The following is a 17,500-nucleotide window of genomic DNA, read 5'->3' on the forward strand; positions in this document are numbered from 1 at the left end:
TGCTGCGGCAGGTGCAGGGGCGGGGCCGGGGGCGGGGCCGGGGGCGGGGCCGAAGGGCGGTGCTGACCGTGCTGAAGGAGCGGATCGTCTCCACCCAGTCCTGCTCCATCTCCCAGCAGGTGCAGGGTCTGGGCAGCTGCTCCGCCATGCTGTCCCTCATCGCACCCACAAACGTAAAGGTAAGCGCCAGTGATCACCTGACCTCACACCAGCCAATGAGCACTGTAGTGCTGGTCATGTGACCCTCAGACCAGCCAAAGAGCACCCTGCTGTTGGTTATATGACCCACCAATGAGGCCTGTGCTCTTGGTCATGTGACCCCAGACTGACCAATGTGTGGGCTGCAGGTGAGTGTGCAGGAGAATGGCAGCCTGCAGACGGACTGCAGCATCTCCCTGGAGATCCCAGAGGGCACCGTCATCGCCTACAGCGTGATGGAGCTGCACGTGCATCCCGATGGCCAATACGGTGTGTGTGCATGTGTGTGAGTGTGTGTGTGTGTGTGTGTGTGAGTGTGTGTATGTGTGTGAGAGTGCGTGTGTATGTGTGTGTGTGTGTCTGTCTGTCTGTGTGAGAGTGTGTGTGTGTGTGTGTATGTGTGTGTGTCTGTGTGAGTGTGTGTGCATGTGTTACATCATATTGCTTTTAAATATCAGAAATAATCACCACCACGAGATGTTTCAGATATAATCATTGTATAATTTATTTAATTATTCATATAGGCTACTCGGCTTAGAGGCTAGGCTACTAGGATTAGAGGCTAGGCTACTAGGCTTATCGATTAAAGTTCAATTTGTTGGTGCGGTTTATTGTGACAGTGAAAAGAGGGGGGATGTAACATTAATTCAAAATCAAAAGAATGTTGCTGTTCAACTTCTTTAGAATGTTGGATTTTGTCACGCATTGATTTTATAGCCGCTAAAAGTCAGAGGTGGCACGTTATGAAAATTAATGCATGCCCTTGGGCCAATCAGAATTGGGCATTCAACCAATCCCATGTATAAATCAATGATATTAACAAATAAAAAATGTTCAGTAACTCACTGCAGTGCCAGTGTGATATATGAAGTTAACGTGTGTGTGTGTGTGTGTGTGTGTGTGTGTGTGTGTGTGTGTGTGTGTGTGTGTGTGTGTCTCTGTACAGAGCTCTGTTTGCAGCCGGACACTCTAGGGGGGTGTGAGGTGGATGGGCCGATCAGGGGGAGTGAAGAAGAGTGGGGGCCGAAAGACGGGGAACAGCCAATCAGCATCTTGCAGAAAGGTAGCCCCGCCCACATCCCTCAGTGTTTGTGTGCGTTTGTCCGTGCATGCGTGCGTGAGTGTGTGTCTATGTCTGTAGTATCTGTGCTTAAATCTGGGTTTGGTTCTGGTCTGTAGTATCTCTGCTTAAATCTGGGGTTGGTTCTGGTCTGTAGTATCTGTGCTTAAATCTGGGTTTGGTTCTGGTCTGTAGTATCTGTGCTTAAATCTGGGTTTGGTTCTGGTCTGTAGTATCTGTGCTTAAATCTGGGTTTGGTTCTGGTCTGTAGTATCTGTGCTTAAATCTGGGTTTGGTTCTGGTCTGTAGTATCTGTGCTTAAATCTGGGTTTGGTTCTGGTCTGTAGTATCTCTGCTTAAATCTGGGGTTGGTTCTGGTCTGTAGTATCTGTGCTTAAATCTGGGTTTGGTTCTGGTCTGTAGTATCTGTGCTTAAATCTGGGTTTGGTTCTGGTCTGTAGTATCTGTGCTTAAATCTGGGTTTGGTTCTGGTCCCTCTCTCGCAGACCTCTCCGCACTGCAGGCTCATTTCCAGTGCCTAGCAACCCTCCCTGCCCCGACCCGGTCCAGTCTGTTCCGGAACCTTCAGCAGGTTCTGCGTGACCGACCCGCAGTCAGTGTGCTTCAGAACGCGGTGAGTGAGGAGGATGAAGGTGATGATGATGATGGTGGTGATGAAGGTAATGATGATGTTTATGATGAAGATGATAATGATGGCTGTGATAATGGTGTTGATGTTGAAGATGCAGATGATGAAGATGGGTGTGATAATTATGATGATTATGATGTTGATGATGATAATGATTTTGATTAGGATGATGATAATAATTGTGTTGTTGATGATGGATAGAGGATGATAATGATGATGAGGATGATGATGATGGTAATAATGATGTTGATTATGAGAATGATGATGGTGATGATGGTGAAGATGATCATGGAGGGGATGGTGATACTGATGAAGCTGATGATGATGATGATGATGAAGCTGATGATGATGATGGTGATGATGATGAGAGATGATGAAGATGCTGAACACCCTGCTCTGCAGGTGGAGGAGCTGATGGAGGGAGGTCCCTGCTCTTTGAAAGAGCTGGAGGAGTTGATTCCCTGTCAGCAGCAGTGGGCCAGAGGGGTGTTGGACCTGCTTCAGAACGCCCCACCCCCAAGCCCTGCCCTCCTCACCTCCGTACACCTGCTGCTCAGCGCTGTGGAGGGTGAGACACCTGGACACCTGTACAGCTCACCTGTAACAGCCCCCAACGACAGCACTTATATCTAACACTACAACAGCCTCCAACACCACCACTTATATCTAACACTTACTTCTGTGTATATACCTGTCTCTCTCTCCCCCCTCGCTCTCTCCTGTCTCTCCCCTCTCCCCCTCTCCCTCCCTCTCTCCCCCTTTCCCCCCTCTCTCTCCCCCTCTTTCCCCCCTCCCCCTCTCCCCCCCTCTCTCCTCCTTCCCCCCCCCTCCCTCTCCCCCTTTTCCCCCCTCTCTCTCTCTCCCCCTCTCTCTCTCTCTCAGAGATGAGTGATGCTGGTCTGGTTCACCTGAGCACCTGCTGTTCTCCTACTGTGCTGAAGTCCCTGCAGGACCTGGTGAGTGTCTGATTGGCTGCTGAGCTGAGTGCCTGCCTGAGTAAAAGGCTGATTGACTGAGCAGCATGTGGCATTCACTACATGCTACATTACGCTGCATTCTTACTACATTACCCAGCATGCATGCTACATTACGCTGCAGTCTGACTACATTAACCAGCATGCTTGACTGTTTGTGTGTCTTGCAGGTGAATGGTGGCATGGTGAACGGGGAGTCGGCCCTGGCTGATGAGGGGGTGTGTCAGAGGGCGGAGCTGCTCTTCTCCTCCTCCAATATGGTGCTGAAGATGGGCAGGCTGGAGGTGGAGTCAGGAGCCCAGCCGGGGCTCCGCCCCCTCTTCTTGTGCATCGCCGTGCAAGGCCTGGCCACTCTGTGTACCGGGCTTTAGAGAGAGAGAGAGAGAGTGTGTGTGTGTGTGTGTGTGTGTGTGCGTGTGTGTGTGTGTGTGTGCGTGTGTGTGCGTGTGTGTGTGTGTGTATGTGTGTCTGTCAGTGCCTGTGTGTGTGTGCGTGTGTGAGAGTGCGTGTGTGTGTGTGTGTGTGTGTATGTGTGCGTGTGTGTGCGTGTGTGTGTGTGTGTGTGTGTGTGCGCGTGCGGGTGTGTGTGTGTGTGTGTGCGTGTGTGTGCGTGTGTGTGTGTGTGTATGTGTGTCTGTCAGTGCCTGTGTGTGTCTGTCAGTGCCTGTGTGTGTGTGCGTGTGTGAGAGTGTGTGTGCGTGTGTGTGTGTGTGTATGTGTGTCTGTCAGTGCCTGTGTGTGTGTGCGTGTGTGAGAGTGTGTGAGTGCATGTCGTCTACGTGTGTGTGGGGCTGTGTGTTTGTATGTGTGAGTGTGATAACCTCATAAATAACCTTATTATATGATTTTTGCATGACGGATATGACATATGAGAAGTTTTTAACTCTTTTGTACTTTTTTCTGAAAATGATAATTCATACAGTAATGTTGCAACACATTGTCTAATCATGTTTTATTGCACTTATAGAAATGATATGATTAGAGCTCAGAACAATTTGAATCCAAGTCTGACTCTGCTATTTGAAGAAGGTTTCTATTAGAATTATGGTTTTTAAATGTATGTTGTTCTCAGTAATGTGTCATGAATTTAAATGAGAAAATTAGAAAACAAAAAATCTGCCTCTCAAGAAGCACTTTTCATAAATATATATTTATTTTATCCAATTTCTGTTTCTTTATTCAGATGCATAGCTGCTATACGGTATATACCAGTGCTAAAAGCTGACAGAATATCTGAATTCTCATTTAAATTCTTGACGCATGTATATATTTTTATATTTTTTTATATTTAAAGCAAAGTTTATAGCAGTTTTTACACTCGATGTGTGCACTGTTCATATTTACCGTTTGCTGTCAGTCTTAAATGTCTTTTAAACGGCTGTCCTGTGAAAATGTCATCTTAATTTAAATATTGTTCTCGTGCAACTGGCACCCCAGAAAATGCCACGTTTGGTGTCCTAAAAACACACACCGGAGAGGACCTGTCTTTTGGATGCTAAACAAAAATATGAAATGCATTGACTGATATTCCTGTGCTTCCTTAAAAATGTTTTTAAAAACACTGAGACAGTTGTCGGTTGAGGTGTACTTATGCAAAACGTTAAGTTTTTATTTTTTTTAAGTTAAGATCCAGGACCTTTTTTCTCTTTTCAATGCACAGAATATCTTTAAAACCTCCCTCTAGCCTCTGTCGAGGTATACCGAATCAGCGGGCCTCATCTGCTCTATGAATGTGAAGGGGATTTACTCAAAGCCACCGACTCCGTTAAACTTGTAGGCCAACTTTTGTGAAGTTTTTACGGTTTAAAATATATATATATATATATTTAATTTTTTTATTTTTTTTAACGAAATGCATGTATTTAAAGAACATATGCACAATTAAGCTGCCATGACAATTTCAATATTATTTACACATTATTTACATGTATGAATATTAATGTATGCATGTACTAAATATATGCTGTCTGAATTAAAAACGGTTTGACCACATAGCTTGGCCACTCGTGTTTACTATATTCGCTTTTCAGCAGCCGTGGGGAAGAATGTGGTATCCGTTTGAAAGGAGAAGTGGGTTTTTCCTCGTGAGGGGAAACTGGTTCCCGTACGTTAGCTTCCTGATTGTAGAATTCTTCTAACCGGCCGGGCGCGTGCACATATAGACGGTCGCTCTGACCCCACGCGAGTTCTCTCGCTCTGCCCACAAGCTCGTGCATGCATTTGTTTTGGGGCTTCCGGCGGGGATGCACTCAATCAAACATGCGATTGGCCCACGAGGGCAACTTCAGCCGACTTTGTTCCTCCCCGCCCCCTGGTGGCTAATTCAGTTGGCTGCGTAATTTCAAAGCCACTTATCTACTCATATTCAACGAAGATGAAGTTTGTTTAATTTTGCCTACGAGGTGAGTAAAAGTGACATTTTGAGTTAAGAAAGTGACGTGTTCCGAATGGTTTAGCGATACTAAAAAGATGGGCGGATACCAGGTATTTTGGTATTATATGTGCTGTCAAAATGCTAAATTTGGAAGAAATAACACTTTGAAGCCTGTGAATCCTTCTGTAACCTACACGTTGTGTGAATCCGTGCTTACGTTACTTGGCCAACACCAAGATTACGGTCCTAACAAGTAAATTTTAAAGTTGTTGTGGGTGAAGTAAAACGTATACAGGCCGTTCCTTCGGAGTTCGCTAACGTTCTCTCGTATTACGAGACGAATTGTCTACAAGATTTGTAGAATCACGTGATGGAAAGTAGGCCTATATACGGCGTATATTCGTTTGCTAGTTAACGTTTCCTAAATAATTTAGCTAACCTTCGGTCAGCTAGAAGAACATTTATCCAAAGTTTGAGTTCAATAAATCGTCGCTATGTAAAGAAGATCCGGGTTCACACTTCTGGAAAACCTTGATATTAAAAGTCATTTTTGAGGCATTGGGAAACTGTTAAACGTCCAAGAAAAATCTGGAAATTTAGGTTCAAATAGCGCTCGGTAGCATTTATGATGGACTACGGTTTTTAACAGAATTTAAATTTTTTTATTTTCAGTACCACAGACAGAGCCACTGGTGGTTCATAACCAGTGCAATATTATCCGTCCATACATTAGTATATCCCAGCGTGCATTGGGCGCGAGGCAGGAATACACCCTGGACAGGTCGCCAGTCTATCGCGGAGTGCAATAATATGTGATTTATTATTTTTAAAGTATCCTTTAGCATTTAACTCCTGGCCAAGAAGTTCTGTCATGTTGGAACCAATCAGGACTTTGGTCTTGACATGTTAATTGACTAGACCCTGCTTCTAGAGATCTGCCCACCTGTCGTTTTCATTTCAGTCCTAATTTGGCACTCCTTATTCTGCTAATTAGTAGCTCGATTCAGATCTTTAGCTGCTGAATTGTTAGGGTTGGAGTGAAAACCTACAGGACGGTAGATCTCCAGAAACGGGGTTGGCTACCCATGGTTTATCGACTCTCAAATGGCCTTGTTCAGTTGGCAAGTCTGTATGAAAGAGTGAGAGAAGAGAGAGTGCACTCTGCATGTTTAGGTCACTTTATTTGACTGTTATTGAAAATGCCTTTTTAAAATACAGGTTTCTAAGTTGCAAAAATATATGCTGTCAAATTAAGCTATCTAAATAAAAACGGGAACCAATATCACAAAGTAATGGGACAGCTGCTTGGGGAAGGAGATCTGTGGGACACAGCTGCCCAAAGGATTGTTTGGGGGGGAGGGGGGGGCAGGGTTGTATTTGCATTACCCATCAACACAGAGGAATCATAAAACAGGGACACAAACTAGCAGATAAAAACGGTGTATGAGAATCGCAAAGAAACGGCTACAGTCAAACCACAGCTAGCAGAACTCAAAAGCCTCTTAAAGCCTCGACAAGCCATCACCACAGAAACAACATGTACTGTATCCCAAAGACAAAAAATCTTTACAAAACCAAAACTACAAAAAAAGAAATGGAATAAAACACAAAAATGAAAAACAGGCCTGTTGTTAGGGAGAGTCACACGTCATATCACTTCTCACTAAAGCACTGTAAAAAAACATCTAATCTACGCCTCGATGTCTGTTTTTAATTAAAGGGTGACTGCGCAGGGGCTGAAGGTAAAATGGGAGAAACGCCGCAGATCAAGCGGGGCTCGCACGAGCCAATCCGCTGTAGGGCGTGTTGCCATGACAACAGCGCAAACGCCACTCCCAGATTCCAGAACGTTCCCCATGTGCTGTGGAGTTATACTCTGGGAAAAGCAGTTGACTCCATAATTTTCCAGGTAAATATGTATATATTTTAAAAAACTATCTTCGTTTCTTTGACTGTATCACGATGGAAACGTCAGCTCCATTTGGGAGGTAAAGAAAACAATAGGATAAAAATGGCTAACAGGCTCTTTTTTAAAAAAGACAGATCGAGAACAAACAAAACTTGAGTTTTTAACTTTTTCCATTAGTGTTGTCGTTTTGAACTCCCCAGCTGATATGCGTAGAAAGATACTCTGTAAAAAGTTACAAATGGTAGAATAAATAAGCACTCTTCCCCTTCGAGTCTGAGCAGAGTAATTTGGGCGGCGTGTGTGTGGAGCAGGTGGGCGTGGCTCCGTCTGGGTGGGCGGGGCCTCCTGCGTCCGCACATGCTCAGTACACCCAGTTGACCGGCACCCACTGTGGGTCGGAGCAGAGCTTGTCCACGGCGACCTGCAGCTTCTCGAAAGCCTGGTCCAGATTGTCGTTGACGATGGTCAGGTCAAAGCAGTGGCCGTAGCACCGCTGGATCCTGGCGCTCTCGTCCACCGTCCTCTTCAGATCCATGTCCTTAGAGAACGAGGGAGAGACGGAGGAGAAGAGGGCGTTACTCCCGCAGGATGGTGGAATCACCTTTTTAACAACAAAATCAACGTCGGCCTCCCTGTTCTCAGAGAATAACCTTGCTCTGTAATGGCAGAGTAGCATGGGAGTAACATGGGAGTAATGTAGGAGTAGCATGGGAGTAATGTAGGAGTAGCATGGGAGTAATGTAGGAGTAGCATGGAAGTAATGTGACGGCCACGTTGGAGTAACTCTGGAGTAAGGCCGGAGTAGCGCTGCGATGGCGGGACTCACGGTCAGCTGCTTGGTGCTGAGCCCCGCCTCCGCGGCGGCCTTGTGCATGGCCCTCAGTGTGTCCAGCTCCGGCGCACTGATGAACACCACGTACGGCATGAACTCCGCCGTCTTCAGCACCTTCAGCGCCTGTGGGAGGAGCCAACGCAGGCAGATGTCAGCCAGTCAGTGACCTGATAAGGCGGTCGGCCAATCAGGGCACTGGCAAAGCAGTCAGCAAATCAGGGTGCTGACAAGGCTGTCAGCCAATCAAGGCACTGATGAGGCTGTCAGCCAATCAAGGCACTGACAAAGCTGTCACCAATCAGAGACCAGACAATGCTGTCTACCAATCAGGGCACTGGCAAAGCAGTCAGCAAATCAGGGCACTGACAAAGCTGTCAGCAAATCAGGGCACTGACAAAGCTGTCAGCAAATCAGGGCACTGACAAAGCTGTCAGCAAATCAGGGCACTGACAAAGCTGTCACCAATCAGAGACCAGACAAAGCTGTCAGCCAATCAGGGACCAGGCAAAGCTGTCGGCCAGCCAGAGCTCATCAGCTCTTCGGTTAATCACGGCTGCTGTGGAAGAGTTCTAAAGCTGGTTCCGGTTCCGGTTTTGGTTGCGGTTCTGACCTGCGGGTTGACGTCCAGGATGCAGGTGCGGCCGGTGTTGACCACCTCATGGATGGAGGTGATCTTAGTGCCGTACAGGTTCCCGTCATACTCGCCGTGCTCCAGGTAACGGCCGGCTTTGACGTCCATCTCCATCTCTAACCGCGTCACAAACTGGTACGCCTGACCGTCTCGCTCCTCTTCACGTGGACGCCTGGACGTGTCTGAGAGAGAGAGAGAGAAATGGATATATGGGGAAACAGAGGGATGTATAATTTAAGCAAACCTTTGCGTGGTAAATGGTAAATGGACTGCATTTATATAGCGCTTTTATCCAAAGCGCTTTACAATTGATGCCTCTCATTCGCCAGAGCAGTTAGGGGTTAGGGGTTAGGTGTCTTGCTCAAGGACACTTCGACACACCCAGGGCGGGGTTTGAACCGGCAACCCTCCAACTGCCAGACAATCGGTCTTACCTCCTGAGCTATGGGTGGGGTTTCAGTGTGTTGTAGGGAGGGTAGGGTTTGGGTGTGTTGTAGGGAGGGTGGGGTTAGGGTGTGTTGTAGGGAGTGTGGGGTTAGGGTGTGTTGTAGGGAGGGTGGGGTTAGGGTGTGTTGTAGGGAGGGTGGGGTTTCAGTGTGTTGTAGGGAGGGTAGGGTGTGGGTGTGTTGTAGGGAGTGTGGGGTTAGGGTGTGTTGTAGGGAGGGTGGGGTTAGGGTGTGTTGTAGGGAGGGTGGGGTTAGGGTGTGTTATAGGGAAGATGGAGTTAGGGTGTGTTGTAGGGAGGGTGGGGTTAGGGTGTGTTGTAGGGAGGGTGGGGTTAGGGTGTGTTGTAGGGAGGGTGGGGTTAGGGTGTGTTGTAGGGAGGGTGGGGTTGGGGTGTGTTATAGGGATGGTGGGGTTAGGGAGGGTGGGGTTAGGGTGTGTTGTAGGGAGGGTGGGGTTAGGGTGTGTCGTAGGGAGGGTGGGGTTAGGGTGTGTTGTAGGGAGGGTGGGGTTAGGGTGTGTTGTAGGGAGGGTGGGGTTAGGGTGTGTCGTAGGGAGGGTGGGGTTAGGCCATGTCATAGGGAGGGTGGGGTTAGGGTGTGTTATAGGGAAGATGGAGTTAGGGTGTGTTGTAGGGAGGGTGGGGTTAGGGTGTGTTGTAGGGAGGGTGGGGTTAGGGTGTGTCGTAGGGAGGGTGGGGTTAGGATGTGTTGTAGGGAGGGTGGGGTTAGGGTGTGTTATGGAGAAGGTGGGGTTAGGGTGTGTCGTAGGGAGGGTGGGGTTAGGGTGTGTCGTAGGGAGGGTGGGGTTAGGGTGTGTCGTAGGGAGGGTGTGTTATGGGGAGGGTGGGGTTAGGGTGTGTTGTAGGGAGGGTGGGGTTAGGGTGTGTTATAGGGAGGGTGGGGTTAGGGTGTGTCGTAGGGAGGGTGGGGTTAGGGTGTAGCTGGTTTTGGGCCTGGTGTTGGGCCGTACTGACAGGGTACTGTGGTTCCGAAGCGGGTCGGGTGGAGCAGCACCAGCCGGTTCTTCAGGCTCCGCCGGCCCACGCCCTGAGCACCAATCAGAACCAGCGTCTTCCTCTGGAAGGGCGGCATGCGGGCCAGCTCCTCGTAGATCTGCAGCTCGTGCCGGTCGAACTCTGCCACACACCACATGACATTCAGCCAATCACTGCCAACCCTGGGGTCACATGGTATGTCAAAGGCGCAACGCCATTGGCTGGCCATATATATAGAGAGCAATAAAATCATTTTTGTTTTAAGTGGCCTGGGCAGCAGTAAAACGCACTGCTTTTGAAATTGAATTTGTTGCCAGAAGATTCACATATCAGGCTGTATCTACAGTGGTGTGTAATTATGTAGGGCTGTTTCAGCAGAGATATCAGACCATATCTACTGTGATGTGTAATTATGTAGGGCTGTTTCAGCAGAGATATCAGACTGTACATGTGCTGTTTAATAGTTATTCAGGGATACACTTTCACATTTAAATTTGCAAGTTAAATGTGTACCAAGTAAAAACATGGGGAATGCGCAACAAGTCATCATTAAAAATTCATACTGAATGACTAATAATTAAAGTTTAATACTAAATGATTGATAATTATAGTTTAATACTGAATTATTCATTATTGTACTCGAAAACTAAATTATGCTCCGTACAGACCTGCATTCCTGGCTGTCAGATACATCATCTTCTTTTTCTTCTTCCCACTCATGGTTCCGCACAGAATTCCTGAGAGAAACATACAGGCATCAGTACCGCATGCTGCCAGGAGAGGGTGCTCTTCGCCAGACTAAGAGTCAGAGTCATTATAAAGTAATAGCTGTAAAGTCAATCAACACCTTAGGTCACTGTGTGTGTGTGTGTGTGTGTTTGTGTGTGTATGTGGGTGAGAGTGTGTGTGTGTGTGTGTGTGTGTGTGTGTGAGAGAGTGAGTGTGTGTGTGAGAGAGAGAGAACGAGAGAGAGTTGGAGTAGGGCCATACCTGTTCCATCGAAGTCTCTGGGAACAAACGCTTTCCTCTTCTCCTCCAGGAACTGGCTGGGAATCAGCCCTGTTTCCCCGCCCACTACATGACAGGCCTGGAGGAGGGGCCAGAATCTCAGAGACAAACAGGTACCACACACACACACACTCTCTTACACACTCTCACACACACGCTCTGTCTCTCACACACACACACACACACATACACCTCCTCTTTAACCATAGATCATCTTTAGAGGGGGGGGCGGGGCCTCAGAGGCCACACCCTTAGCTCCACCCACCTGCCACCAGTTGGGGTCCTCCCTGTTGACGATCTGCAGCATGTCCCCACGGGAAAAGGCTAGCCCCGCCTCCCGGCAGGGGATCAGATTGTCATTGGCCGGATTGTAGTCAAAGTGTGGGCGCACGTACACCTGTGATTGGGTGACAGGACACCAGGATTACAGGACCGCCTCGTTTCCCCACACCTGGCTAAGTGTGCTCGTTTCCCCACACCTGGCTAAGTGTGCTCGTTTCCCCACACCTGGCTGTGTGTGCTCGATTCCCCACACCTGGCTAAGTGTGCTCGTTTCCCCACACCTGGCTAAGTGTGCTCGTTTCCCCACACCTGGCTAAGTGTGCTCGTTTCCCCACACCTGGCTAAGTGTGCTCGTTTCCCCACACCTGGCTAAGTGTGCTCGGGTACCGACACACTTTGGTGATTAGCCAGTAATAGGTGAGCAAAGCTTGATGTGGACTTTCTAACTACAGACAAATTAAGCGAGCTTGCTAACATTTTATCCAGTACCACCATGATGCTACCATGTGAATTAAATATAAGGTCACAATATCTGAGTCGTTGCAAACGTCGTTCTTGCATTGATATTTCCGCAGTGGCGTTTTTCTCCAGTAAACGCACAAGCCGGCTACTTCGTGTCTATATCTTGTCAACATGAAACATCAACAAATTGGTGCATTGTGGGTCTGTGTACTTGGCCTAATACTGCTCTGGGGCAGTCTGAGAATAAGTCTGGATAAAGTGTGCATCAAGCGTAAGTGTACTTTAGACGTTGGGAGAAATGGGACACGTGTGTGCTCTACGTTAAGTGCATGAACCTTTTCTGCTGGCCACTCAAGAACAACAACAAAAATAATAATAATAATAATAGTAATGAATGTTGGTTATGTACAATTCTCCAGCAAACTACACAAATAAACAAAAATATGGGGCTGGTATCTGTGTGCATATATATGTGAGCAGTGTGTGTATTAGTGTGTGTGTGCGTGAGTGTGTGTGCGTGCATGCGTGTGTGTGTGTGCATGTACAAGTGAGTGGTGTGTGTATTAGTATGTGTGTGCGCGTGCGTGCATGCAAGTTTGTGTGTGTGTGTGTGTTTGTGTCAGTGTGTGTGCATGTTTGTGTGTGTGAGTGTGCCTGTGTGAGTGTGTGTGTGTGTGTGTGTGTGTGTGTGCATGGACATGTGAGTGGTGTGTGAATTAGTGTGCGTGTGTGCGTGTGCGTGTGTGTGAGAGAGTGTGTGTGCATGTTTGTGTGCATGTGAGAGTGTGTGCATGTTTGTGTGCGTGTGAGAGTGTGTGTGCATGTTTGTGTGCGTGTGAGAGTGTGTGCATGTTTGTATGCGTGTGAGAGTGTGTGTGCATGTTTGTGTGAGAGTGAGAGTGTGTGCGCGTGTGTGTGTGCGTGTGTGTATGCGTGTGTGTGTGCATGTATGTGAGTGTGTGTGTGTGTGTGTGAGTAGGTTAACACGTCGGGGGGATAGTGGGGGATGGTAGTGGGGGATGGGTTTTCCTTGAGGGTCTCTCTCTCGCTCTGTCTCTCTGTCTCTCTCTTTCTCACTGTGTCCCAGATAACAGGCAGAGTGTTATTTATAGGCATTCTGGGAAACTATTACAGCCACCATCATCAACTGACCAGCTGACTATTTCATATAAGACTGTGTGCAAGTGCGTGTGTGCGAGTGCGTGAGTGTGTGTGTGTGTGTTTGTGGTTACCTGTAGGGGTGTGTGTGTGTACCTGTGGAGGTGTGTGTATATTTACCTGTAGGGGTGCGTGTGTGTGTATGGTCTGTGTGTACCTGTGGAGGTGTGTGTATAGTTACCTGTAGGGGTGTGTGTTTGTACCTGTGGATGTGTGTGTATAGTTACCTGTAGGGGTGTGTGTGTGTACCTGTGGAGGTGTGTGTATAGTTACCTGTAGGGGTGTGTGTTTGTACCTGTGGAGGTGTGTATAGTTACCTGTAGGGGTGTGTGTGTGTAGCTGTGGAGGTGTGTGTATAGTTACCTGTAGGGGCGCGTGTGTGTACCTGTGGAGGTGTGTGTATAGTTACCTGTAGGGGTGCGTGTGTGTACCTGTGGAGGTGTGTGTATAGTTACCTGTAGGGGTGTGTGTGTGTACCTGTGGGGGCGCGGGTGCGTCCCGGTAGCTGGGCAGTATTTTGAGGGTGATTCCCCCGCTGCACTCCTTCAGCATGTCCTGCAGCTGGGTGGGGTTGTTCCCCACGTCCTGCCCATTCACTTCCTTTATGACATCACCCACGTGCAGCAGGCCCTGCCTGTCAATCATCCCGCCGTGCAGAATCCGCGCGATGACCAGGTCGTCCCTCTCCACGCGGAGCGTCACGCCCTGCGCCACAACACCACGTCACCCCCTCCACCACGCCCTGCGCCACAACACCACGTCACCCCCTCCACCACGCCCTGCGCCACAACACCACGTCACCCCCTCCACCACGCCCTGCGCCACAACACCACGTCACCCCCTCCACCACGCCCTGCGCCACAACACCACGTCACCCCCTCCACCACGCCCTGCACCACAACACCACGTCACCCCTCCTTCAGCTCTTCCCTCTCTCTTTCTCTCACTCTCTGGCCTCGTTCCAATCGCTTATTTTCCACTTTCTTTTAGCTGCTAGCTCATTGGCCAGAGGAGAAGTGTGAGTCACATGACCAGCAGATGCCTCCTCATTGGCCAGAGGAGAAGTGTGAGTCACATGACCAGCAGGTGCCTCCTCATTGGCCAGAGGAGAAGTGTGAGTCACATGACCAGCAGATGCCTCCTCATTGGCCAGAGGAGAAGTGTGAGTCACATGACCAGCAGGTGCCTCCTCATTGGCCAGAGTCGAAGGGGAATCACATGTCAGTGTGCACTGATGCACTGAGGGCTCTTTCCAGTCACTTATTTTCACTCCTCGCTTCTTGGCTCCACCCAGTGGAGAAACAAGGAAAGGATGCGAGGATGGAGGAATGGAGGAAACATATATTGGGCAAATGGAATGTTCTTCCTCTTTCAAGCGTCAGTTTGGAGCCACGTCAGTTACAGAGATGGCAGATGACGAGAGGTGGATCCACAGGTCCATCATTTAAACGAAAAAATACGCTCAGGTTCCCTCGCTCAAGCATCCTTAAAGATGAGGGCCTTAATCGGTTTCTGGTCAGCGAAGATTGAGGAGACAAGGACGGATTAAATAAGCGATTGGAATGAACCCTTTCTCTCCAGTCCTTTCCTTGCCCCGCACACACCCCGCCCACAGCCTGCCCCAGTTCGCCCACAGCCCGCCCCAGACCTGAGCAGGCTCCGCCCACAGCCCGCCCCAGCCTGCCCCAGGCCCCGCCCACACTCCAGCCCCGCCCCAGGCCCCGCCCATACTCCAACCCCGCCCCCAGCCCCACCCCAGACCTGACCCAGGCCCTGCTCACACCCCGCCCTAGCCCAACCCCCAGCCTGCCCCAGCCCCACCCAGGCCCCACCCCCAGCCTGCCCCAGCCCTGCCCCAGCCCAACCCCCAGCCTGCCCCAGCCCCGCCCAGGCCCCACCCCCAGCCTGCCCCAGCCCCGCCCAGGCCCCACCCCCAGCCTGCCCCAGCCCCACCCAGGCCCCACCCCCAGCCTGCCCCAGCCCCACCCCCAGCCTGCCCCAGCCCCCCCCAGCCCCACCCCCAGCCTGCCTCAGCCCCGCACAGGCCCAACCCCCAGCCTGCCCCAGCCCCACCCCCAGCCTGCCCCAGCCCCACCCAGGCCCCACCCCCAGCCTGCCCCAGCCCTGCCCCAGCCCAACCCCCAGCCTGCCCCCGCCCCGCCCAGGCCGTACCCCCAGCCTGCCTCAGCCCCGCCCAGGCCCCACCCAGACCCCGCCCCTCACCAGCGGCTCTCCTGCTTTCTTGCGGATGCCGATCATGCGCACGGCGTCGGCCTGCATCAGCGCGCTGTTGGCCGCTGCGTCGCTATTGGCCTCCGTGCCGGTGGGCGGGGCTTCATAGCTCTTAGACGCCACCATGTCGTGAGCCTCCAGTAGAGACTGCAGCAGAGAGGGCGGGGTCAGGACATGGAGCATCTTAGACACACATATACTCTTACTCACACACACACACACACACTCACTCTTACTCACACAGTCACTCACACGCATACACACACACACCCACACTCTCACGCACACACACACTCACTCACACTCACACGCGCACACACACACACACACACACACATGCACACACTCACTCTTACTCACACACTCACTCACACACACACACATGCACACACTCACTCTTACTCACACAGTCACTCACACACACACACACACACACACACATGCACACACTCACTCTTACTCACACACTCACACACACACACGCACGCACACACTCTCACGCACACACACACTCACACACACACACACACAAACAGACACACTCACACAAACACATACACACACTCACACTCACACTCACACTCACACTCACACTCACACACACACACACTCACACAGACACACACAAACAGACACACTCACACAAACACACACACACACACACTCACACACACACACACACACACCTGGAAGTGCGGCTCCTGCAGGATTCTGGAGAGTTCCGCAGCGCTGTCGTCCCTGGGGCTGAGGCCGCTGATCTCTCCCAGGATGTCGGTCACTAGCTCCATGTTATTATCCTGCACCGCCTCCAGCTTCACATCCTCCAAGCGCTCGTGAGCCTGCAGGGTCAGGGGTCAGGGGTCAGGGGTCACTGACACTCACTAACACATACACATACATACACACTGTATACACACACACACACTCTTACACACACACGCACAGTACTGAGCTGAGCCTCACTGTTCTAACTGCAGTGATGTCACTGATGATGTCACCAATGAGGTCAGTGCCTGGGGACTTGTGAGACCTGCACAGTGCTCTGGGGAGAGACTGGCAGTGCTAGCCTTTGGGTGGGGGGTAATGGGAGGGGTATTGTCGCAGCGAGTGCCCCCCCCCCCCAGCAGGCCTGTTTGGGGCTGTCAGGGAGCCGCTGGGGCTCTCTGACAGGACTGAGCTAATTTCACTTAATGAGGCGCCCAGGGCCACAGCCAGTATGGAGTACCTTCCAATCCCTGCACAGTCCTTATATCACTACATCCCCCTCAGCCAATCACACACATTCCCCCCTCCACACACCCACACACTTTCTATTATCCTAACTTATATCATTATCATCATTAGTATCAGTGTGATGGTGATGTAATAACCGATATGAGATCAGACTCCAGTCTGTGGAGGGGGGTCCATGCATTCCACACTCTGTCACCTGCTTATAGCGCCTGTGTTTCCAGGAGTGACTCAGTAACACCCCTGCACCAGGGTGGGATACCTTGGCCAAGGTTAGCGGCGCAGTGTATTGTGGGATACCATGGCCAGGGTTAGTGGTGCGGTGCATTGTGGGATGCCATGGCCAGGATTAGCGGTCGGTGCATTGTGGGATACCATGGCCAGGGCTAGCGGTGCGGTGCATTGTGGGATACCATGGCCAGGGTTAGCAGTCGGTGCATTGTGGGATACCATGGCCAGGGTTAGCTTTGCGGTGCATTGTGGGATACCATGGCCAGGGTTAGCAGTGCAGTGTATTGTGGGATACCTTGGCCAAGGTTAGCGGTGCAGTGTATTGCGGGATACCTTGGCCAGGGTTAGCGGTGCAGTGCATTATGGGTACCTTAGCCAGGCCTATCTGTGCAGTGCATGGTGGGATACCTTGGCCAGGGTTCGTGGTGTAGTGTATTGTGGGATACCTTGGCCAGTGAGCGGACGATGGGGCTCTCCATAATCCCGCGCAGGAAGATGAGGTCGATGTCTTTGGCTCCAGTAGAGGTGGGCAGAGCCCCGAGGTTATCTAGCACCTGCTGCATCACTGAGGGGGAGAGAGGGAGTTACACACACACACACTACACACACTATACACACACACACACACACACACACACTATACACACACACACACACACCCACACACACCCACACACACTATACACACACACACACTACACACACACACTACACACACTACACACACTATACACACTATACACACACACACTACACACACTATACACACACACACCCACACACACTATACACATACACTCACACACTACATACTCACACACACACTACA

General features: G+C 50.3%; 3 protein-coding genes across 5 annotated transcripts in view; 2 read left to right on the forward strand and 1 right to left on the reverse strand.

The window, feature by feature from the left end:
* gsdmea (gasdermin Ea) overlaps positions 1-3,339 on the forward strand; it is a 7,601-nt gene extending 4,262 nt beyond the window's left edge. The window contains exons 4-10 of the mRNA XM_035429070.1: positions 1-179; positions 348-468; positions 1,145-1,261; positions 1,765-1,892; positions 2,310-2,475; positions 2,790-2,863; positions 3,052-3,339. The exon at positions 1-179 is cut by the window's left edge and continues 23 nt beyond it. Of these exons, the coding sequence (XP_035284961.1) occupies positions 1-179; positions 348-468; positions 1,145-1,261; positions 1,765-1,892; positions 2,310-2,475; positions 2,790-2,863; positions 3,052-3,252 (986 nt within the window). The 3' untranslated portion in view covers positions 3,253-3,339. The remainder of the gene's footprint in view (positions 180-347; positions 469-1,144; positions 1,262-1,764; positions 1,893-2,309; positions 2,476-2,789; positions 2,864-3,051) is intronic.
* Positions 3,340-5,139: 1,800 nt separating this feature from the next.
* Positions 5,140-17,500, forward strand: part of LOC118233395 — a 26,801-nt gene continuing 14,440 nt past the window's right edge. The window contains exons 1-3 of the mRNA XM_035429103.1: positions 5,140-5,283; positions 6,976-7,164; positions 11,108-11,189. Of these exons, the coding sequence (XP_035284994.1) occupies positions 7,003-7,164; positions 11,108-11,189 (244 nt within the window). The 5' untranslated portion in view covers positions 5,140-5,283; positions 6,976-7,002. The remainder of the gene's footprint in view (positions 5,284-6,975; positions 7,165-11,107; positions 11,190-17,500) is intronic.
* Positions 6,416-17,500, reverse strand: part of mpp6b (membrane protein, palmitoylated 6b (MAGUK p55 subfamily member 6)) — a 21,473-nt gene continuing 10,388 nt past the window's right edge. For all 3 annotated transcript variants that reach the window (XM_035429068.1, XM_035429066.1, XM_035429067.1), the window contains 11 exons: positions 17,118-17,236; positions 15,897-16,049; positions 15,202-15,357; positions 13,456-13,683; positions 11,342-11,473; positions 11,059-11,155; positions 10,737-10,805; positions 10,048-10,209; positions 8,607-8,809; positions 7,991-8,119; positions 6,416-7,702 (listed from right to left, as the gene is read on the reverse strand). In XM_035429068.1, coding sequence (XP_035284959.1) covers positions 7,526-7,702; positions 7,991-8,119; positions 8,607-8,809; positions 10,048-10,209; positions 10,737-10,805; positions 11,059-11,155; positions 11,342-11,473; positions 13,456-13,683; positions 15,202-15,357; positions 15,897-16,049; positions 17,118-17,234 — 1,623 coding nt within the window. In that variant the 5' untranslated portion in view covers positions 17,235-17,236 and the 3' untranslated portion in view covers positions 6,416-7,525. The remainder of the gene's footprint in view (positions 7,703-7,990; positions 8,120-8,606; positions 8,810-10,047; positions 10,210-10,736; positions 10,806-11,058; positions 11,156-11,341; positions 11,474-13,455; positions 13,684-15,201; positions 15,358-15,896; positions 16,050-17,117; positions 17,237-17,500) is intronic.

Source organism: Anguilla anguilla, chromosome 8, assembly GCF_013347855.1.
Source record: "Anguilla anguilla isolate fAngAng1 chromosome 8, fAngAng1.pri, whole genome shotgun sequence".
NCBI classification, from domain to species: domain Eukaryota; kingdom Metazoa; phylum Chordata; class Actinopteri; order Anguilliformes; family Anguillidae; genus Anguilla; species Anguilla anguilla.